This window comes from Oratosquilla oratoria, unplaced genomic scaffold (genome assembly GCF_046742065.1).
Source record: "Oratosquilla oratoria isolate Oo_2021 unplaced genomic scaffold, ASM4674206v1 SCAFFOLD88, whole genome shotgun sequence".
In the NCBI taxonomy this organism is placed as follows: domain Eukaryota; kingdom Metazoa; phylum Arthropoda; class Malacostraca; order Stomatopoda; family Squillidae; genus Oratosquilla; species Oratosquilla oratoria.
The window spans coordinates 70001-92928 of record NW_027467752.1 but is presented as its reverse complement, the minus strand read 5'-3'; the positions used below and the strand labels follow the sequence as shown (position 1 = coordinate 92928).

At 39.2% G+C, this 22928-nt stretch overlaps 1 protein-coding gene across 6 annotated transcripts in view; it reads left to right on the top strand.

The window, feature by feature from the left end:
- LOC143024076 (inverted formin-2-like) overlaps positions 1–9534 on the top strand; it is a 69732-nt gene extending 60198 nt beyond the window's left edge. For all 6 annotated transcript variants that reach the window (XM_076182815.1, XM_076182810.1, XM_076182811.1 and 3 more), the window contains exons 14-15: positions 1064–1239; positions 5441–9534. In XM_076182815.1, coding sequence (XP_076038930.1) covers positions 1064–1239; positions 5441–5680 — 416 coding nt within the window. In that variant the 3' untranslated portion in view covers positions 5681–9534. The remainder of the gene's footprint in view (positions 1–1063; positions 1240–5440) is intronic.
- The last annotated feature ends 13394 nt before the right edge of the window (positions 9535–22928 follow it).

Here is a 22928-nt window from a genome sequence, read left to right as displayed (position 1 = left end):
CGTAACGATGTAGTGAGTGCTGAAACTATCGGTTGTCTTAAGAAACAGTAAGATAACTTTATGGACGGGGATGACAGGTGATAATGGACATGGAACTGCCTAGTGTAGGCATTATGGTCTCTTTCAGTCTCATTCATTCTTATGTTTGTATGTAATCAACATTGGTCTGTGGGCAGCAGGGAAGGAATGACCTACTGCCTATGTTATACAAGTATTAGTGTGGTACATTGTTGCATGTATCACAGTACACAAGATTTCGTTCTGTTGATTTCAGCTGTCTTTCTCCCATTTATTCTCATAAAGAGATCTGACAACTGCCCCCTCTTATTACTGTAAACCAGTGACATAGAAAGAGCCTCCACACTCACAGAGCACAGACAGCAGTCCAAACACTCTTCCCAGGGAGATCTCTGGGAGGACACGAGGACTGTTGCCTGCCTCTGTGGAGTTGCAGGTTTCTGGTCAGTGAAACTCAAGGCAACAGTTATCATCACATGAGGTGATGGGTCATAGTGGGATGGAGTAAGAGGGATGCAGGTCATGGGCGTCCGGTAGGGGTCAAGGGGAATTTAAAGTAATAAACAGTAAATAAATGTACATGGTATTTTATTCATTTTGCATTTTCCATGTAATTTTTTTATTCATTTTGTATTTTCCTTGCATTTTTTTATTTTGCATAAATTCCAGGTGGGGCAAATGCCCCCCTCCCCTACAGACGTCCATGATGTAGGCATCTTTAATAAAATGTTGACACACAGCATTCTAGGGACCTACAGCCATTCTATCTGGAGAACACAGCATAAGGAGTGTGCATGCTGACACTATGATGCTGCATTTTTAGTCCTCCCCCCCATGTCATATCACCATAAGCTATTGCTGATTATATTACCATCATCATTGTTGTTTTTAGCATTCTAATGGAGGCTAATAATTACTCACAAATTAATTTTGTATGACTTGAGTTGTAGATGCATCACAAAAGTTACTGTAGCATTGACTCCATGATACCTATACAATCTGTATCTCATATAGAGATTGATTTGTTTTTAATTTTATTTTTCAGGGCACTTGTCATTGAGTGAAACTACAATTACTGACCTAGAGAAGAGTATAGAGGAGTTGGAAAGGTCTAAAGTGAAGTTGGCGCATTACTTTTGTGAGGACGAGAAAAAATTTAGCCTGCAAGAGTGTTTGTCTGTATTCAATACGCTGCGGGATAAGATCCTCCAGGCTGAGAAGGTAAGTTGGAACTCTGTGATAGAGAGGGAGGAACCACAGTAGATATGGGACTGCTCGGATAGACAGTCTAGGGAAGAAGAAGAAGAAGAACAACAACAACAACCACAGTAAACGGGAATGCTCAGACAGACAGTCTAGGGAACGACAACAACAACAACCACAGTAAAAAAGATAGATTTTCCCAGAATACTACCTGGCTAGTTGAGGTGCTGAAGGACATAATGAAGATGGAGTTGTTGACTCAACAAAGGTTGAAACTGAGCTGGCTTTAGTTTTCTCTTGTTACCACATACCATAGTTGTTCATTTTGGATCTCAGTGACTCTAGGTCTGGATTAATAATAGTTATGTAAGGATGTCTTTTGGGCCTTTATGGATGTGGAAAAGGCTTTTGACAGGTTAGACAGAAAGGCACAATGGGAAGCAGAGCAGATATATGAGATAGGAGAAAAACTGTTAAGAGTACTCAAGAGTTTTTAAAAGAGTAGTAGAGCCTGTGTTAGAATTAGAAATGGAGAGAGAGCAAGTGGTTTGAGGTAAAGGTAGTACATCACCAGGGATGTGTCATGTCTGACGAGTTAAACACCATATGAGGACGGAGCCTTTATTTGTACGACATTTCGTTTATTACAGCTTTTTCAAGTAATAAGCGAAACGTCATACAAATAAAGGCTCCGTCCTCATATGGTGTTTTACTCGTCAGTCTTGTCGGCAACTGCTACTTTCATGAAAATGTGTCATGTCTCCATGGCTGTTCAATACGTACATGAATGGGGTGGTGCGGAAGGTAAATGCAAAGGTAATGGGTTGGGGATTGGAGATGGTTAAAGAAAATGGAGAAAAATGGGAGGTAATTCAGTTGTTGTTTGCTGACGACACTGTGCTTGTGGCAGGATCAGAGGAGGTATTAAGGAAGTTAGTGATGGAGTTTGGGAAGGTGTGTGAAAGAAGGAAGTTGAAGATAAATGTGGGTAAAAGTAAGGTGATGAGATGTACAAGGGAGAATGTGACAGAAAATTGGAAGTGTGTATTAAGGGAGGAAGACTGGAGCAAGTGGATAGCTTTAGACACTCAGGTGTGAATGTGGCAGGAAAGGGAGGAGTGAAGGTGGAGTGTAGAATGTAGATTAAGAGAACCAAGTAAATGCCTAGGTGGATTAAAAAGTGTAATGAGAAATAGATATTTGGGAATGGATGCTAAGAAGAAATTTGTATTTACCTAGTTGTATTTTGCAGGAAGGGGAGCTATGCTCGTGTTGTCCCGCCATTGTATCTCTCAGTGTCTAGTTTGCTTTTAAACTCGTGAATAGTTTTTGCGCTTACTATTTCATTATCCAGTTTGTAAGGGGTGATTGTGCCAATAGCACTGTATGGGGCAGAGACATGGAACATAAGGGAGGAAGAGTTTAAATGTGTTTGAGATGAAATGCCTGGGAAGTATGATAGGGGTTACTAGGTTGGATAGAGTGAGAAACAAAGAGGTGAGGAGGAGAGCAGGGGTGGAAAGGGAGTTGGGAGATAGGGTTGATGAAAGAGTATTGGAATGGTTTGGATACATAGGAAGAATGAATGAAGAAAGATTAGTAAAAGAGTTGTGGAAGGCAGAGGTGGAGGGAGTGAACATGAGGGGGCAACCAAGGATGAGATGGATGAATAGGGTAAAAGGGGCATTAGGAAGAAGGGGGATGTCTGTTGAGGAAGGAAGGGAGAAGACAAGAAAGGGGTGAGTGGGTGGAGAATGGTTGTGTATGGATGATGCTGTGATGCATGGAAGGGAGTGGGTGGGGGATGGGGGATGAGGGAGTACGTATTTACCTAGTTGTATTTTACGGGACGAGAGCTACGCTCATAGTGACCTGTTTTCACATCTCTCCATGTCCAGTTTGTTTTTAAAATAATGTATAGTTCCGGCATTTACTGTTTCTGTGTTCAGTTTGTTCCAGACATTGATCACTCTATGTGGGAAGCTATTTCTTTTCAGGTCTCTTCTGTAACTGTCTTTCTTTAGTTTCTTTTTGTGTCCTCTTGTTTCTCTTCTGCCCCACTTTAATAGGTTGTCTCTATCGAGAACTTCCATCCCTTTCATACTTCTGAAAATGGTCAGCAAATCACCTCTTTCCCTTCTCTTTCCCTAGTGTTGACAACTGTAATTTCTCCAATCTTTGTTCATATGTCAGATTTGACAGTGTGGGTGCCATTTTTGTCACTGCTCTTTGGATTTTTTCTAATTTTCTTATGTTCTTTTTTGTGCTAGGTGCCTACATTGATACAGCATATTCTAATTTTGGTCTTATCAGTGTAAAGTCTCTCCAAATAATTTATTTACATGTATGTCAGGTGTCAAGTCACTTGAGATGATTACTCCTAGGTCCCTCTCCGAGTTTACTTTTTGACTTCTTTGTTTCCAATTTTATATTGTCCTGAAACTCTATTTTTACCTTTTCCAAATTCCATTATGCTACATTTTTTGATGTTGAAGTTCACCTCATATCTCCGGTTCCATTCCCACATTCTATCCAGGTCATCTTCCAGCGATCTGCAATCTTCTTCTGTTCTAACTTTCTTGATTAATTTGGCATTGTCAGCAAAAAAGTTCATGTAACAATTTACTCCTTCATCTATATCATTTATGTATATGGCAAACATTAAAGAAGCCAAAACAGAGCCTTGTACGCCACTTTTTACTTCTTCCCATTTCGAATTTTTGTCTCTAAGTACCACTCTCATTTTTCTCCTAGTTAAGAAATCCTTCACCCATTCCAACAGTTTGCCTTGAATTCCTCCTATATTTTTCAATTTTACTTATTGATTTTTTGTGTGGTACCTTGTCAAATGCTTTCTGCAAATCCAAGAAGGCGCAATCTGCCCATCCATCCCTTTCTTGTATTATTTCAATTAATCTCAAGTAAAAGCAGATTAGATTTGTGGTGCACAATCTTTCACTTCTAAAACCAAATTGTTTGGGGTTTATTATTTTGTTATCTTCCAAGTGTTTGGTCCATTTGTTCCTCATGAGCTTTTCGCATATTTTTGCTACTGTGCTCATGAGGGATACTGGTCTGAAGTTTGTAGGATCATCCCTATTTCCTCCTTTATATATTGGTACTATGTTTGCATCTTTCCAATCTTGCGATACCTTTCCCTCTTTGAGTGAGAAGTTAGTTATCTTGTGCAGTTTGTCAGTTCATCTATACACTCTTTCAGTATCCAATTTGCAATTCCATCTGGCCCTTGCGATTTTCTGACATCTAGGCTTTTTATTTGGTCTCTTATTTCTTTTTGTGTTATCTTTTTTCTTTCATCATGGGTGATCTTTCTTGTTGTCCATCTTCCCAAGATTGTGAGCTCTCAATTGTAAAAACAGACCTGAATTGTCTGATCATAACTTCTGCCATCTCTGTGTCATCTATGTATTCTTTATCTCCTTCACGCAGTTTCACTATTTCTTGCTTATCCTTTAGTTTTTCATTTATATATCTTTAAAAGAGTTTAGGTTGATCCTCACATTTGTCTGATATCCCTTTCATATTCTCTTTTTTCTTTCCTGCATATATTCACATGTTCGTTCCTAAGTTTTATATATGTTTGCCATTTAAATGTTTTTCTATCTTTTTTCCATTTTTTCCAGGCTTTGTCTCTCCTGGCTCTAGCCTCAATACACCTTTTGTTGAACCAAAATTTTATTTAAATCTCTTTTTGTTTCTTTTTTGGTACATATTCATCAATTCCTTCTTTGTACTTTTCTTTGAATATGTTCCATTTGTCTTCCATCTTTGTTTCCTCTTTAGAGAATTTATCCCAATTTGTGTTTTGGAATTTTTTTTTAGTTTTACAAAATCCATTTTGTTGTACATAAATCTTCCTTCTCTATGTTTATCATTCCTATCTACATTGTACTCCCATCTTCTCTTTTTCTGTATAAGGGGACAAAGAGGAGGGGTCACTAATTAAATGAAGTGGCCTTGCTGTGGATGTGCTGTGTCTTGCTGCATTTCTTCTGATCTGGGGCAGTGGGAGAGATGCAGGGATGACCCATCATCCAGGAACCAAGAAAAGAGGGAGGGAGGGATGGTGAAAGGGAGTGGAGTATATGGGGATGAAATGGGTGCAAGTGGATTTATGCCTTTGACTTTGGCTACCTCCCTTGTACTGGGGAAAAAGCCTTTGGTATATGTATGTATGTTTGTATTTTGCCTTTCTCAGGATAATGAGGCAAGGAAGCAGCGCGAAGAACGAATTAAACGTCGTGCGGCAGAGCAGAAACGACTCGAAGAAGAAAGACGGAAGGCAGAGGCAGCTGGAGTGCCTCTCAGGAAGAAAGGAGTCGTGCCTCCTCCTACAGACGATGGAGGTTGTGTGATTGACCGACTCCTTAACGATATCAGGAAAGGGGACTTCAAGTTAAAGAAAAGCTCCACGCGAACTGCTCGTAGTGTAATGTGAATGTGTGATGGACCCGTTTCTTTCCATTGTCGGGGAAAGGGAACTCAACTTAAATAAAATCTGTGCAATAGGCGCATGATGTGTGATATGAATATGTGACTTAACTACTCTGGATCTAGTATCCAGGATGATGACTTGAAGCTAAGAAAATCTCTCCAAGAACTGTTTGAACTGTGAAGTTGTGATAAACTGACTCTGTTTTGATGTCTGAAGGGTGAACATTGAATTAATTGAAAACTTTACAAGATCTGCTTGGATTGTAACAGTGACAAAAAAATTCTTAATTTTTTTGTGGGTGATTACAGATGCTTTTACACATCTGAAGGATGGACTATGGAGTGATGGGGAGTCTTGAGTACTGTGTCTCCCTTATATACAGTCTCATGAAGTTCATCAACATAAGCGAGAATAACATCTTTCAAGCATAAACCCAAGTAAAAAGTGTTAGACTCTGTTCATTGGATTTGCATTCCATTATGTAATGAAAGAAACATTTTATTGAGAAATCCTCGCCGCACTTTTTTTTATAAGCTCTGAATTAGGGTAAATATTAAACCCTTTTATCTTAGAACACCATTCACCAGAATCAAATTTCCTTATGTTTGCCAGAATAAAAGAAAGAAATTATTCCACTAAGATGAAGGAATAAAAGAAAGAAATTATTCCACTAAGATGAAGGAATTTACTGCAATAGATATAACTGGTTCACTAAATTCATCTCGCATCAGTCAAAACATACATAAACCAGTATATATGAGGTATGTCCCCAGCTTGTAGAGTTCAAGTGAATTAATACAAAATTCCCTTTCAAGGACCAAGCCACTTTTTGCCAGATTCTTTTCTCACTCATAAAACCATCATTACAGGAACTGTTCAGTCATCTTGTCATATGCATGGAATCAACTGGCTTGACGATGCATTATGGAGATATCTCTGAAATGTAGGGAAGTGTTCATTTTCCTTATATCTTTCACACCAATTAAACATCTTCTCTTTTGTATTGTAGATACAGTAATTGAAGAGTAGTTACATATGTAGGTATCAGTAGCTTTTTCCCCTTTGTGAGGTGGGTGGCTGAGTCAAAGCATATCTTTACTCCTACTTTGCCCCATTTAATTGCTTTTAACAGCACGCATAAGTACACAGTGGCAGTATTCTTTTCCCCCATGACAGGAGCATGAAAAAAAGTGTTTGGTGTCTTAGAAACAGTACTAAAGAGATTTAAGAATAACAGCACAGGTGCAGGATAATAAAAGTTAAAGAAGGACTTGTTATTGCTCTGAGTGGAGATTTTATATGGCTTGTACTGTTGTTCTTGTCTGCTCCATAAGTTGTTTTTTAATTGGGTATTGGGAAAGGTGCAGGACATTGTTTGGTGGAGCAGTGGGAAAGGGCCAATCTGGCCAGTGGACCCTGCCACGGGAGTGTACGTCTTGCTGCATTGCCTTTAGTCTCAGCAGTATGGTAGGGGGCAGGCATGACCTAATGACTTTTCATCTGTAGGGTGCTAGGATAGGGGACTCTTAAATTGATTTTGGACAAGTTTGGGATGGGTGTAGGGTGGATGTATGCATTGACTTAGCAACCCCCCATATAAAAGGGAAAAGTACATTTGGTATATATGTATGCAATTAGGCATGAGATCCACCTACAGAAGCTCAAATTGTAGATCTGTTTACATTGTACAAGTACATATATATATTATTTACAGTGATAGAATGCTTATACGAATATATCCAATTTTTTATGTCTCTTAAAAGTGGTATCGGAAAGTATAATTTGACCTGCCAACTGCAATCATAAGGCAGATTAAGGTCTTTGTGTATGTATAAGTGTACTTTTTTCCTCCATTTACCAACTTCCTTCAGATTCAAATGTGATAGTGTGATGAAAACTTACCTCCTCCATTTTTTTTTCCAAGGGGGGGGGCACCCATTGCTAACCATAAAGCTTGCTTGCACTCACACAAATTTATATAGATAGATATACACACCTCTTAACTCCACTCACAATTTCACAAGTTGCATTTCACCCTCATTTCTCTTTTCATCTCACCTGTATCCTGTTGTATGGAATGTGATGAACAAATGTAGTATAGTAGTGTTCCTATATGTTCTCATGGTCATTTACTATGACTTCATCTCATACTCAAATTACGTCATTCTCTCCATTGTGCCCAGAGCAGCCACCTTATATTTATGGAGTATGTTTACTTAGACAAGTTTTACAGGATCATGTCAGGCTCCTCACTTTTTTATCATATTTAGTTCTATCAATTAATATGTACCTACATTTCCAGCCCTGTGCATTTGTATGTGCACTAATCTTCCTACAGATTATTTTAAAGAACAATTGCAAAGCAGGCACACATGAAGATGTCCTATTTTATCATAGAAGTTAATGATTAACCTATAGAAATACCTATCCATATACCAAGGGCATCATCCCCCTCATAAATGAGGTAACCAGCTACGGCATGCATTCACTCCCCTCCACTGCCCTTTCCTCCCTCTCATCTTAGCTCCTTGTGAGTGAAAGGTCAAGCCTATCTCCTACCCACTGCCCAGGTCAGAAGCAGTGCAGCAAAACATGTACAGCAGGGCTGCTTCAAATTACATCCCAGATTTATGTCATTGTACAGAAATTTTTCACATTCCTTTCTGTGACAGACTTTTATACTACATAAAAATGTTTTAGATTTTCTGAGAGTATAGCTATTAAACCTTATGGCAACAAAATAGATTGACACTAAATTTCAGCTGCAGGTGAAGGTTATAAGTTTTAACATTTGCAATTTATATCTGAATGTGTGTACAAAAGCTGAGGTAAATATTTGTATTGCATTGCTGATAACTAGCATTTTTATCTTTGGGGACACTATTATGCCAAAGAGTTAGTCATAAAAGTGGTAAAGGAGAGTTCTAAAGAGAATAGGGCAGCAGTGTTGGTCACGTGCACAAATTAGGTTCCTCTTATGTTGAGGCCACACCAATGCTCTGCATTCAAATTTGGGTCAGATGAGATTTTTTTTTTTTATGTAGTGAAATACCACTCTTCAGTTTTTTAGTAACTTAAATACCTCTCTTGACTCTGCTAATTGGTGGCAGATGATAAAAAAAAGTCAAGACGCTTGGGTCCCTTCCTTGTATTTTGTAATTATTTCATTTCCCATTGTACTGCTGCATGATGTCTTTGGATCACGTGATGGACTTGTGTGTGTATGTGTGTATGTATGTATGTATGCTTTGGTTGGGTTGATAACCCTTTGGGAAGCCTCTCTTTTATTATAGATAAATTAAATATATACAGTATGTCAGGCTCATGGGCAAACATATGTACAGTATATTATCATACTTCACTCTTAAATGATCTGAAACATTTTTCATTACATCTCGTGGCTTAGTTTTGGAGGAGTGGGTTGTTGATGTTTGTAGCAGATGCTTCATGGATCTTGTCATGGAGAAGCATTTGCTTGCAACTAGATGCCACTCCGTAGGGATGCAGGGCTCAATTGGGAAAGTTTTTGATCAGTCCCAGGTTCCCAGCCAGCTTGCAACAAGGTTTGTAGAATCGTAATGTAAAGAAGTCTATTATAAACTTTATATCTCTTTAGTAGGATGAAAAGCAATCAGATTGTGTGCTTAAAAGATGCATATGTTAAAAGACAAAACAGTTGTACACTACATTTTAACATAAAATTCCATACATAGCCTAGTGCAGGGCCCTATTGGGAGTAATTGGTCCCGTTGGCTGGCCCTGCACACATCATGTCATCTTTCATTGCATTGAATGTATTATTTTCTTTACTTTGTTTAGTATATTTTACTGAAAACCTAATTAAATGGTACCTTGGACTTGTGTTAATATAATTTTTTTCCAAATTGGGAGGTTGTTGCAGTATCATCCTGGTATTGTAAAAGGTAAGAACATTTTTTTAATAATAAAATGCTTTTTACACAAGGAGAATGTCATGTCTTGCCCAGAACTACCCCTTCATTGCCCACACCCCCAATAAAAGCATCATCAGGAGTGTTTTTTTTTTTGTGTGTTTTTTTTCTCTCTCTCTCTCTCTCTCCATACTGAGATTTCAGAAGCTGAATGGAAGTGACTGATTAAGCCCAGTCATTATTTTTTTTTGTGATTGTTTTTGATATATATATATATATATTTATGTATTAGTTTGTTTTTATATTATTCTATTCGTCAGTCCTGCAGACTCCTCCACACAGGAACCAGTGACACACAATTCCTCACCTCCTTCAGAAAATATTATATTTTTCACTTTGTTCATAAGATGGGAAATTTTGGTTTCAGTCATTAGAAAGAGCAGCCATTCTACAACTCTAACAAAATTTTCAAAATTTGATAGGATAAGAAACTAATTATGTGGAATTGAAGTCAAGGAAAATAAATTATCAATTTATGCACATCTTTACTTATAATCGATGTTTTTTGCACTTATGATAAGTGCAGAATAAAGCGTGTGTTCTCCCAAAACAACTGAGTACAATGGTGCATTCAGATTTCACCTAGAAAACCATATAAAATGAAAATTAATGGAGGATTTTGATAAATACTCGTATTTTGCATCATGACACTCGTTGATACTCAAATAATAATCTACCTACCGTCTCCACAGATTATTGATAAGTTCACATTAAAATAGTCTCGGGTAAGAATGATGGAAAACGAATACTTTCTTATAATAAATTAAATGATGAATATGTTGGAAGGAGGAGGGAAGATGTCAACATCCACCATTCCTCACTCCCTCCCTACCTCGCGCCACGATCATCATGACTCAAAAAATAATGATAATAAATTCTATGTGAAATCTGAATGCACCATCGTGTTCAGTTGAATATGTAGGAGAACACATGTTATCATAATTGCCATAAACATCGATTATAACTAAAGATGTGTATAAACCTATAATTTCCTTCCACCGACTTCAGCATCATATACAGTAATTACTTAGTTTCTTACCCTATCGTGTTTTGATTCTTTAATATTTGTAGGATGCCTGAAACCAAAATTTCCTATCTTATGAACAAAGTGGAGAAACACAATATTTTCTGAAGGAGGTGAGGAATTAGTGTGCCGCTGGTGCCTGTGAGGAGCAGTCTGCAGAGACCACCAACTGTAGCGAGATGCACGGAATTAAATGTAATTTCTTATTGGTATTTTATTTATTTATTTTATCAACATAATTCTATTTCATTTATCTATATGTTTATTTTTGTTTATCTTTTATTTATTTTTTAATTATTTAACGTATTATATTTATATATATATATATAATATTTTTGTTTATTTTATTTTTATTATTTATTCATTTGATTTTTTATTTAACTTATTCATTATTATTATTTACTCATTTTTAGGCGAGAGAAACGTCATGGTGCAACCGGAAATCGGAGAAACCTGGCGTTCATTTATTAAATAAAATCTTAAATTTGCCAGAACACAATACTGCATATACACTATTCGTGGGCCTTCGTGCATGTCTTAAACCGGATCTGAATTGGTCCAGCCACGTAGTACACAGTCAACTGACAGATCTGTGACCTAAAAAAAATCATAATAGTGATAATAATAATTTAAAAAATGTAATACTCGAATTTGCTACCTCCAGAACCTTGAAAAAAGAGTAATACCACCGGGACTTAATAAAATAAATAAACGAATAAATGAAAGCGTAATGCCGGCATGAAGAAACGAATAAACAAGTTAATAGATAATGTAAGTGACTTCTTTCGGGTAGTGGAACCTTTGGCATCTATCACTGTGACCATGAGAAAGTGTGTGAATGGGTCGACGACGCTGAGGGAGATGGCATCAGTGTAATTTCGTCGACATAAAAGGTTCGTTGGAAAGCCATTCATGGTGTTAAGTGCATTGCAAAGAAGTAAATAAAAAAATTCTTTCTCCTCCCTATCTTCCTCCTCTCACTCTTCCTCGTCCCTCTCTTCCTCCTCCCGTGTCACACCACTCGCATTACGACACATCTGGTAGAGGTGTTCTAAGAAAATTTATATGATCAATTGAGGGCGTAGGCGTTACTTTAGGCGATTTTCTTGGCTGAATAGAATTGCTTGGCGGCATCGGAAACGAGGCTCGTTTATAGGCTCGTCGACTGAGGAACCTTTATGGGCGAAGAATAAGAGTCCTGGGCAGCTGTCGTACCTAATCAAAGGTTCTCAGAACTCCTGAAGGGACATTTAAATATGAAGAAGCGCATGGAAGCAAATATACGTGTACGTGCGCGCGCGCACACACCAAAACACACAAACACACACACACACGCAGAAGGAGATATAACCCAAGCCGGAACAGTACATGAATATAAATCTAAGCATGGTAAGTGGAGAATAAGGAAAATACAGCCCACGTTGGAACCACGCGTGAATTCCTAAACTAGATATAGTAATTGGAGAATAAGAGACGGGACCTCACGAGCATTACTTCTTCCTGTAGGCCATACCAAGATATAAGAATATAAGGTCTAACCACTTCCGACCGAATTTCGAGGGAGCTGGCGCAGCGGGCCCGTGAACGTCACCTGGCTGTTCAAAGTGGGGTTCGCGGGCCCTATAGCTGTCAGTTGAAGCTGGCGCGTCGTTCGGAAATGTTACATTCGCTCGCACCGCTCCACGCAATTAGTTATATACTGACAAATATTATATAAAATATATAAATATATATAAAATATTATAGTTCCTGTCTATATATATGAATATATAATATATATGATATATAATATATATATATAATATATAGAATATTATAGTTCCTGTCTTCCTTGGCGTTTCACAGTTTTCTTCAGTGTTTAACAAAGAGAAAACGGACCCAGCCTAATGACGTCAGAAGCTGCGCACAATAATTCAAACGGTCAGACCTGTATATTTAGACCTTGGGCCATACTATAGTTAGGTAAATAGACACTTATGAATTTTAAGCTAGAGCTGTTGCTTTACAAGTGGATGAAAATGGAAAAGAAGTCGTCTTCGATTTGACGACGACGTTGCAAGTCAGCGTTCAATTGTGAGAGAAAGTTGTCTAAATTTCAAATCGTGACGATTTTTGATATTTTTAATACAAACTTTTACAGCATTTTTATTCTTTATATTTTCTTTGTCAGTTATTTGTTCGTTTGATTTAGTTATCGTGAAGTGGAATATTACAGATTTGATCAAATATATTGAAGTTATTTGCTTAGTCGTGTGTCCAAACACACACATCTAGGACCAAGATGAATTACACACACGCGCCCGCGCACACACACATACACACACACACACACACACACACAAATGGTTAATTACTTAACATGAATAGGTGTTGGGATCATTGTTAATTTACATTTCTCACACATACGTAGCCAAACAAATACAATTAAATGTTCACATTAATTGTTAAATATATTTACCACCCTTGCTTATTTCCCTTGCTTTGACAGATCCATCTGTATTATTTTATATTGCGTCGAAATCTTTCCTTGAATGTTGAATAAATTTTCCATTTTATTTCAACTGAAAACATATATGAGAATGTATTTTTTCGAGCGTTTTCCATATAGTTTACACCAGCGGATAGTGTCGAACTCGTGAGCAGATGGTCGTCAGTTCGAATCCCGGGAGGCACTCCGGGATAAGTCGCTTTGGTTTCCGACAGCTCTGGCCAGGCGGGGAGGTGACCTAATATCGGCATATACAACCCAGCGGCTTGCTGCAACGGACAGTATTTCTCACTTCCCACTACGTGAGAATGGGGTGGTGAATTAATATATATATATATTATATATATATATATATATATATATATATATATATATATGAGAGAGAATGTGGGTGGGGAAGGGCAAACGAAGATGTGTTAGGAATAGAGTTTATTGCCCTAACGTTGCGACCAACTTGGTCTTCTTCAGAGGACTACAGCATTACAGACGGATCACAATTCTTATATTCGTAGTGAGAGGGAACCCGCCAAGGTATGAGCGTCATGTTTTCCCTTTGGCTAACGATTTAATTATTAGGACACTTGCTGCTTTTGAGAGGCATTTAAATCCGTCTCTGCCGTTGTTGTTCTTGTTGGTGGCGATATGTGCAGCTTCCACAGTTTTTCTCATTTTCTTCTCAAATCCCTCGTGTAGAATTTCTGCGTTGTTCCAATCAGGTAAATGTCCACATTTGTCCAGGTGACGAACCAGGGAGTTAGATGTTCTATGAGCCCTGAGATCGTTTTTGTGCTCACTCAAGCGTTTATTGAACCCTCGACCTGACTCACCGAAGTAAGATGATGGACAACCGTTGCATGGAATACGGTAAATGACACTGAGATTATTACGAATATTATTATGTTTCTTAAATATTTTTCCTATTTTATTGGAATATATTTTTGCTATATTTATTCCACCTTTTAACAAATAATCATCAATAGCTATGGTGTTTATAGAATTAGGGACAGAAATAAAATGAGACTTATCCTTTCCCGGGGTCCGGACGTTTGAGCCATCGTAGATCTTCTTGGCTTTCCTCGTTGTCCTGGTGATCAAACCTCCGGGGTATTTCAGCTTCCTAAAGGTATTCTTGATGTAAGTAAGTTCATCCTCTAGGAATTCTTCACTGCAGATACGAAAAGCTCTGAGAAAGAAACCTATTAGAACACCCGTTTTAACACGTCTGCTGTGTGCTGAAAAATAATGGACAAAGTCGTCCCTATTGGTGGGTTTCCTGTACACCGAGAAACTTACCTGTTGAGAACCTCTGTGTATCAACGTGTCTAAAAATGGTAAATTACACTGGTTCGTCACTGGTTCGTCACCTGGACAAATGTGGACATTTACCTGATTGGAACAACGCAGAAATTCTACACGAGGGATTTGAGAAGAAAATGAGAAAAACTGTGGAAGCTGCACATATCGCCACCAACAAGAACAACAACGACAGAGACGGATTTAAATGCCTCTCAAAAGCAGCAAGTGTCCTAATAATTAAATCGTTAGCCAAAGGGAAAACATGACGCTCATACCTTGGCGGGTTCCCTCTCACTACGAATATAAGAATTGTGATCCGTCTGTAATGCTGTAGTCCTCTGAAGAAGACCAAGTTGGTCGCAACGTTAGGGCAATAAACTCTATTCCTAACACATCTTCGTTTGCCCTTCCCCACCCACATTCTCTCTCATTTGTCTGAAATAATCTTAAATATATATATATATATATATATATACATATATATATATATATAATATATATATATGTGTGTGTGTGTGTGTATACATATATATAATGTTTATATATATATATATATACATATAATATATGTGTGTGTGTGTGTGTATACATATATATAATGTTTATATATATATATATATATTATACACGCATGTTTATATCCATACTGTATGGTTGCACATGTCCAACAGATGTTCACACGTGTCATAATGAACACCTGTCTGTTACAGCAACACCTGCGTTCCCTTGGAGAGGTGTGCGCGTGGGAATTATTGTTATAATTTTCTTCTTTTTTCATATACTTTCCAGAGCTCAAAAGGTCACGTGATAGGTTCCAGGTAAAGAAGGGCATATCCATCACATTATTTTCCTCCCTCGTCTCTCTCTTGTCTCTCTCTATCCTCTCTCTCTCTCTCTCTCTCTCTCTCTCTCTCTCTCTGTCTCTCTCATATTCTTGATTGCCCGAAAAGACTATTGCTATCATTATCTGCGCCGACAGTATTCCAGTGCCTCCATCGCCATTTGCGAAAAATCTTGAGCCTCTATCGATACGATTGCAGAGATCCCCCACATCCTCCCTCCACCTCCTCGGCGCCATATTGTCCCCAAAGGATAGAAGCGCTAGTTATGGCTGGCAACAAGACACACACACACACACACACACACACACACACACGCACATACACATACACACATACACACACACACACACACACACCTCCCTTGAAAAGCAGCATGGATACAGGAGGCGAGACGGCGGGGAACCTTGATGGCGAATTCGGTGGTGGAGTTCGGGGAATATGGACAAGCGGGTCGAAAGGTCAGAGGTCACAGAATGCCAAAAGTGAAAGGAAACATTTCGCCGGCGATCACCAGCAATTCTTCTGTACTCGAGGGAAACGACGTGGTGAAGAAGATATTTAAGAAGGAAAGCAAAAACGGAATAGTATTTTTTACTATTTTTTTTTTTTTTTTTTTTTTTTTTACTGATTCTTCTGCAATCGTATAAAATTGAATACTGCATGACTCTGGTCCGTAGGGGTATAACTGAATTCCATGGAAATATTGACCACATAAAGGGACACAGTGAAAGGCAAGATACGACGAGGGCGTCGTCGCCGTTGGAACCACGTGGCTGGAAACGGGGGATGAGGTCACTTGATGGTATTCGTGGGATCGTGATGGGCGTTGCCACCTTTGGCGCCAAAGGTGATGGGCGTTGCTGCTTGGCGCCAAAGACAAGTGTGCCAAGGCTCATGGCACACATGTCAACGTCATTACCACATCCACCCACCAATTTTTTGTATTTTCATTTTTATTTTCTTCTTGTTGATTTCTACGATAACGCCTCTAGGCAAAAGAGAAAAGGAAATAAAAGTTGTAAATCTAATTACTCTACACACACACACTATATATATATATATATATATATATACATATATATATATATATATATATATATACTCATATACATATGACCAAATTACCCTACTTGGAGTATTTCAGGCTTGTCTCCGATCTCACGCAATGAGACGCTAAGTAGCAACGGAAACAATCACCTTTGCCCTTGGTGCTCCGACATTCAGGACAAGTGACAGTCACTGGTGACTGCGAAAGAGTTCGGGTTGCACTTGACCCAACGCCCTCCTTGCCGTGTGGTACTGTTCCCCATTTTGTTGCTGCTGCCGCTGCTGCCAGGCCACTTGATTCACTTCCGCAGCTCAAGGGACGTTAACAGCGAAGAGGGGTAGAATTATTGTCATTGTTATTTTAGTTATTTATTCATTTAATTTTCATTATTATTATAATTTTTTATTTTATCTTTATTTTATTATTTGTTTGTTTATTTATTTGTGTATTTTTATTCTATGCTTATTTATTATATATATATATATATATATATATATTTATTATTATTATTTTTTTTTTTTTTTATAAGTTTTGCGTGATCAACTGAGAGATTGACTGTCGTTCTGTACAACTTTCTATTACCAAGAACTTGTATAAGACCGACTTTGGCCTTTGGTTGAGACGCTTACATAAAGTACAAAAACCCCAGGTGGTGCAGAGACAGATCCCTGAGGCACCTCCCGTGTGACGTCATCGAAACTTAAGTAACTTTGGTTTTATGGGCTCTAATTAACCAGCGCTTCTCTCCTTGTGGACAGTCTCGCGCTGTTGCTAACCGGTAACATGATCAGGTTTTCTAGTAACTTGCCTCAATGGTTTCAAACCTCGTTTAAACGGGGCAAGTTGAGAGGCAAGTCAAGTGTGCAAGTCACTTGCTACAAGTTACTTGCCGTGTGAAAACATCTGCTCGACAAAAATTTGGGCAATCTGACTCATTTCCTTTGTCAAGCAGATGTTTACAGACGGCAAGCAAGTTGTAGCAAGTAACTTGCCCACTTAACTTGCTCAATTTAAACGACGCTTTAGGAAAATTTAGACACTCTCTCCATGGTAACGTGGGGTTCTGCTGTGCCTCGCTGCATTGCCTTTGTCCCGAAAGGTGTGGCGAAGGTACACAGGACCTTGGGGCCGAATTTATGAAAGATTCTAACCTTAATGGCGAAGATTTTACCTAAATCCCCGTAAAGTCGGTGACGTAAGTGCTTATGTCTAGACATAGCCTCGACATTATGGACAGCTGATTTAGGTAAAATCTCCGCCCCTGGGTCATAGCAGAGACTGCAAGGTTCTGTACTCCACGAAATCCCCACAGAATTGAACCTCGTGGGCCGAATTTATGAAATATCTTAACCCCTAAGTCTAGACATAAATCTTCAAAATGACGGAGATATTACCTTAATCCCTATTATGTCAGCGACCTAAATGCTTTTATATCTAGACTTTGCGCTATGTCGAGATCATGTCTAGAAATAAGCATTTAGGTCGTCAACATAGGGATTTAGGTAAAATCTCCGTCATTTTGTAGATTTATGTCTGAGTCTAGCTCTTAGGATCTTTTATAAAATCGGCCCACGAGGTGATAATCAAGCACGAGGGGACAGCGAAAGGGTACTTGACTCGGCCACCCCTTCATAAGGGGGGAAAATGCCTTTTGGTGTGTGTATCTGTATAGCAAGTGATAACAACACCCGAAATTCTATCCAAAGATATGATTATGTTTTGGTGTTAACAGATGAAGTGTTTGTTGACATAGTGAAAATATATCTACAGTGAAACTTGATCTATTTATTCATTTACTAATTGTTGTTTTATCTTATTAATTTGTATTCTATTTTTCTTTTTATTTGTCTATTTCTATAAATTTACTCTTTTATCAATGTTTATCTATTAATGTATTTATTTATTAATTTGTTTATTAATTTAGTTATCAGCCTTTTCACTTGTTGATTTATTTGTCTATTTATTTATTTGTTTATTCATATATTAATGTATTCATTTACTGATCTATTTATTTATCTATTCATATATTTATTTATCTATTCGTGCTAAAAGATAAAGTGCGTTCTGTTATTCATGAGTGAAATTTTGTCGACATTAAAATTTAGGGAAATTTTCCGCAGTGGAAAAACTCGTTTCCACGGTGGTGGTGGTGGTGGTGGTGGTGGTGGTGGTGGTCGTTGTTTATCCCACTTTTCCTCGGTTGTTCTGTCTCCCTTTCACTCCCATTCTGCATCCCAAGGCGAACCAGCGTTTCTCTCCTAAGGGAAGGAAACAGGACGAAGGGAGAGTAGTAATTGAAAGCGATATTTTTTTTTTTTTTTTTTTTTTTTGTGGGAATTAGTTTCTAACCATAAAAGGATGCTACGTTTCTCTGGTCTGTATGGACTGCATAAAAACTATGCTGCCAATACAAAAGAAGAAAACCCTGTTGAATGGTGATCGATGACCACAATCTCTAGCCCTCTCGTGCTCCACCCAATGCCTGACTGTTTCATTCAGCTCCGGGACCTCGATGATTCATCCCCAATTTAGGATTCCGCCATGGACACACCCACGGACAGCTAATTTATCCAGTACTCCCCCCTCCCATCCTTCCTCCCTGTCTCGCTCCCTCTCTCCCTTCCTCTCCCTCTCTCCCTCCCTCCCTCTCTCCCTCCACCGTTATCTCGCTTCCTGGTCACTCCACTTTTACTCCACACCTTCCCCTTTTCTACTTTCACTTCACGGCGGGGTACTCTGTCCACAGTTGAAGACCTCGTGTTCAGAGGTCCTCGCATGTACCCCAGACATTATGAATTGCTGTTCTTCAGTCTCTTGGAGAAAACCACCTCACCACTAGACTTCATCCACTAAATCCACTTTATCCACGAGCTCCCGCAAGGTCCGTGCCCCTCCACCTCCCTTGTGGCGCTATCTGTCACCCTGGGGGACCACAAGTGTATCCCATGTCTTATGGATTGCTGTTCTTTAGTCTGCTGGAGAAAACCACGTCAACACTAAACACTAAAATTCTAACAACACTAATAACAACTAACAACGTAAAGATTTCAGTCTGTGCCACAGGTGACAGATCACACCTGAATAAAATCGCCTGGTAACTTATTAATAACTTATATGAATAACTTATATTAATAACTTATATTAGTAACTTATCAAAGGAGAGATTTAAGGCGTGTGTGGCAGACAGGAAGAATAGTAAACACACAAAAGTGGTCAGCATCCATATCTGAATGGAGAGTCACCAATCATAAAAAAAAGACGTGAGTCTGGTCCGTAGAGGTGCCACTAAAGTCCATACAGAGGAATATAGAGAAAAAATGAACAAACAAAACTATATATACAAACAAAGAAAAACTTTCTCCGGGTTACAGGTTTGAATCTTACTCCCACCCAAGACACGAACCTCCCCCTCCACCTTTCTACCAAGTACGGTCGGTCACATAAGTCTCTCGTCACTTTCTCGTGTGCAACGCCCCTGGTATCTCAAGGACCTAATATATATATATATATATATATATATATATATATATATATGTCGAGACATTGTGGCAGGTTTGAGGAAGGTGGAAGAGTATAGACGCAAAAACATAAATGTATCCTTATAGGCACAGTGCAGCCGAGTCAAAGCGTTGATGAACTTGGCTCTTCAACTGTACTGATCGTGGTGATCACCTCCCCCTCCCTCCTCCTCCTCCTCCCTATCACCCTCAACTCACTCCAACTCCAGTTTCTCTCGTCTGGTTCGTCTCTCTCCACCGTTCTGCATCATCATCATCATCATCACATTTCCAACTCTCTCTTGTTTATCTAAACCAGTGGTTCTCAACCTTTCCCACTCCAATACCCACTTCGTCAATTCTCAACATTTTCATGGCTCCCCATCATTTTTCTCCTAAATCTCACCTCGCAAAAATAAATAAATAAATAAATAAATAAATAAAATGTTGATGAGGAAAAACCCTTTGCTTTATTGCAAAGTTGACATTCACAATTATATATTTCTTCTGCAAGGACAGAGTGATGGATTCTTTTTTTCAAATTCCTCATATTGCATAGAAATGAATAATTCGTAACAGCAGTCCATAACTCCCCTCACTTAGATTCTTGTCACGGCTCCTTTTGGGGCAGTGACTCCCAGGTTTAGAAACACTATTCTAAGCCACGTTTATCTATTTGTTTATTTGTCTATTTACTAGATTATTTATTTATTTATTTATATGTTTATTTATATATTTGACGTAAGCGGAGTAGGAAATATACATATTTATTAATATTTATATATATATATTTATTTATATTTTTATTTATATTTTTCTTCTTTGCTAGTCTTCTTCCATGTTATTTACGTTTCATTAAATTTCTTTTTTGTTCGTCCTTTTTATCCACTTTTGTTACTTCTCTTTAAAACTTGGTTCGAGAAATTTCTTCTTTATATACATTCTCCTTTCCCACTTCCCTTCTCATCACGTGCATGATGTGCTCCTTCCATCGAAACGAACCTTCTATATCTTTTTTTCTGTCTCCTGTTTGCTAGCCTTTCATTCATCTCACAAAATTCGCCTTCTTCTTATAGGTCTCCTCTCTACCCGTTTTCCCCTTATTTGATCTTCCTTCATCTTTCCTCTCTTCGATCTACCAACATTTCTTTGTTAGAATGTTTAGTCTTGTCCTTTAAATTTCCTTACATATCAACCAAAAAGTGTCTTCCAGTTTGTATCAAGGCTTTAAAGAGGATGGTACTCTGAGGGTATGTCACCCTCATTAATTTGGGGCATACGCCAGAGAGCGTATTTGGTTGTCGAACACGTTGTTCGACAACCAAATACCCCGTTCACACGTTCACACATCACTTTAAACACGTCTCTGTCTGTCGAACCGCGTTCGACGAACCGTTTGACCATGTAAACCCCCTCTTACTCACGTCAGTCCCCATGGCCTCTCCGAGGAGCAATCTCCCATGCAGGTCCCCTGCCATCCCACCCCAAACCACTCTCAACAGGTTCGTTCAACTTGCCCCAGTCATGAGTTCTTCTGTGTGTGTGTGGGGGGGGGGGCGTCCCCTCCTTCGTCTCCTCCTCCATCGAGGGTTGTTGTCTCTTGCGGGGACGATCCTGTGAGTGGGGTCAACATCAGGGCAGCGTGCCACATGCCCATATAGCCAGAGTTGATGTTCATGAATTATGCTGATGGTAACTGGCCTAGACTAAGTCTCGCATTACAGTCTCTGGTTTGGTATAAAGTCATTTCAGCGATACCCCATGATTCTCCGAAGGCATTTAGTACCAAAGGCATCGAGACGCCTTTTCAAGTCAGTATTCAATGTCCATGTCTCACAGCCGTTCAACAAGACAGGGAGCACAAGTGACTTAAATATTCAGATTTTAGTCTTCCTGGATAAAACAGATGACGCCATGCACTCTGGTTGAGTGTGTCCCTAACACCATATGGGCAATGCCAATCCTTCGAAGTACTTCCTGACATGACCACCACTGTTTTGCACTACACTATCAAAATTTGAAACTTTTCAAGATCTCAGTGTCGTCGCCACATGCATAGACAAACTGAACTGTGTCATCTACTAAGTCCCCAAACGCCTGGACCTTAGTCTTGGCCCAGGAAACCTAGAGTCCAAACAGACTCGAGGGCTGCAACCAGGACCAACGACTCCGCAAGAAGGACAACATCATCAGCAATGACAGGGTCAGAAACCTTATATTGTCAATAGATGCTCCACATCGACACTGATCGACAATTTTGTCCAATACCCAGTCCATGCTGGCGTCGAAAATTGTTAGGGCGAGGATGTACCCCTGACTCATTCCTGAATTAACAGGAAAGAACCTGGAAGTATATTTTCATGGTGCACAGCATTCTGTCCCAGAGTAAAATCCAGACCTTAAGTCAATATTCCTCGCAGGAACCCCACGAATCCGCAAAAGATCTCGGAGTAGCCCACGATGCACCGCATCAAACGCCTTCTTGAGATCAAGATAAAACTACAAGAAACCCCTGTTGAAAGTCATATCGACGCTCCACAAGAATACGAATTGCTAGTATCCCATCAGTCGTTGACTTACCTGGTGTGAACCCAGATTGCCCAGGTCTCTATAAAATTAACAGATGTGAACGAACCCATGTCGCAACAGATGGGCAAGAGCCTTAACTGGCCGAGGTAGTTATTGAAGTCCTGCTGGTCTCCTTTCCCCTTTCAGATAGAGACGACCAGACCCTTTTTCCAATCAAAGGAAATATTATCGGACCGCCAGACAGCAGACAATACTGCATACACGTACCTCTCCTTATCCATTTTCATAAGAAGTTTTGTCTGTCGTTTCTGAGTCCTGTGTTGGTCCAGGTCCCCAGCCATTTTGTCAGCACGACTCAACTTTATAGCCCCCAGTGTCTCCCATGACGCCACACCACTACTCGACCTTGGGCTCTCTCCAGCGCACTTCTCGGCAGCTGTCAAAGTTTCACGTTTAAAAGTATCCCTCAATTCTTCAGGGTCCTCAAGAGTGCCAGGTACTTCATACCGATTAGAGATTGCTACCGCACATTCCTGGGCACACAGATCATCCCTGAACTCCAGATGAAACCCAGGTG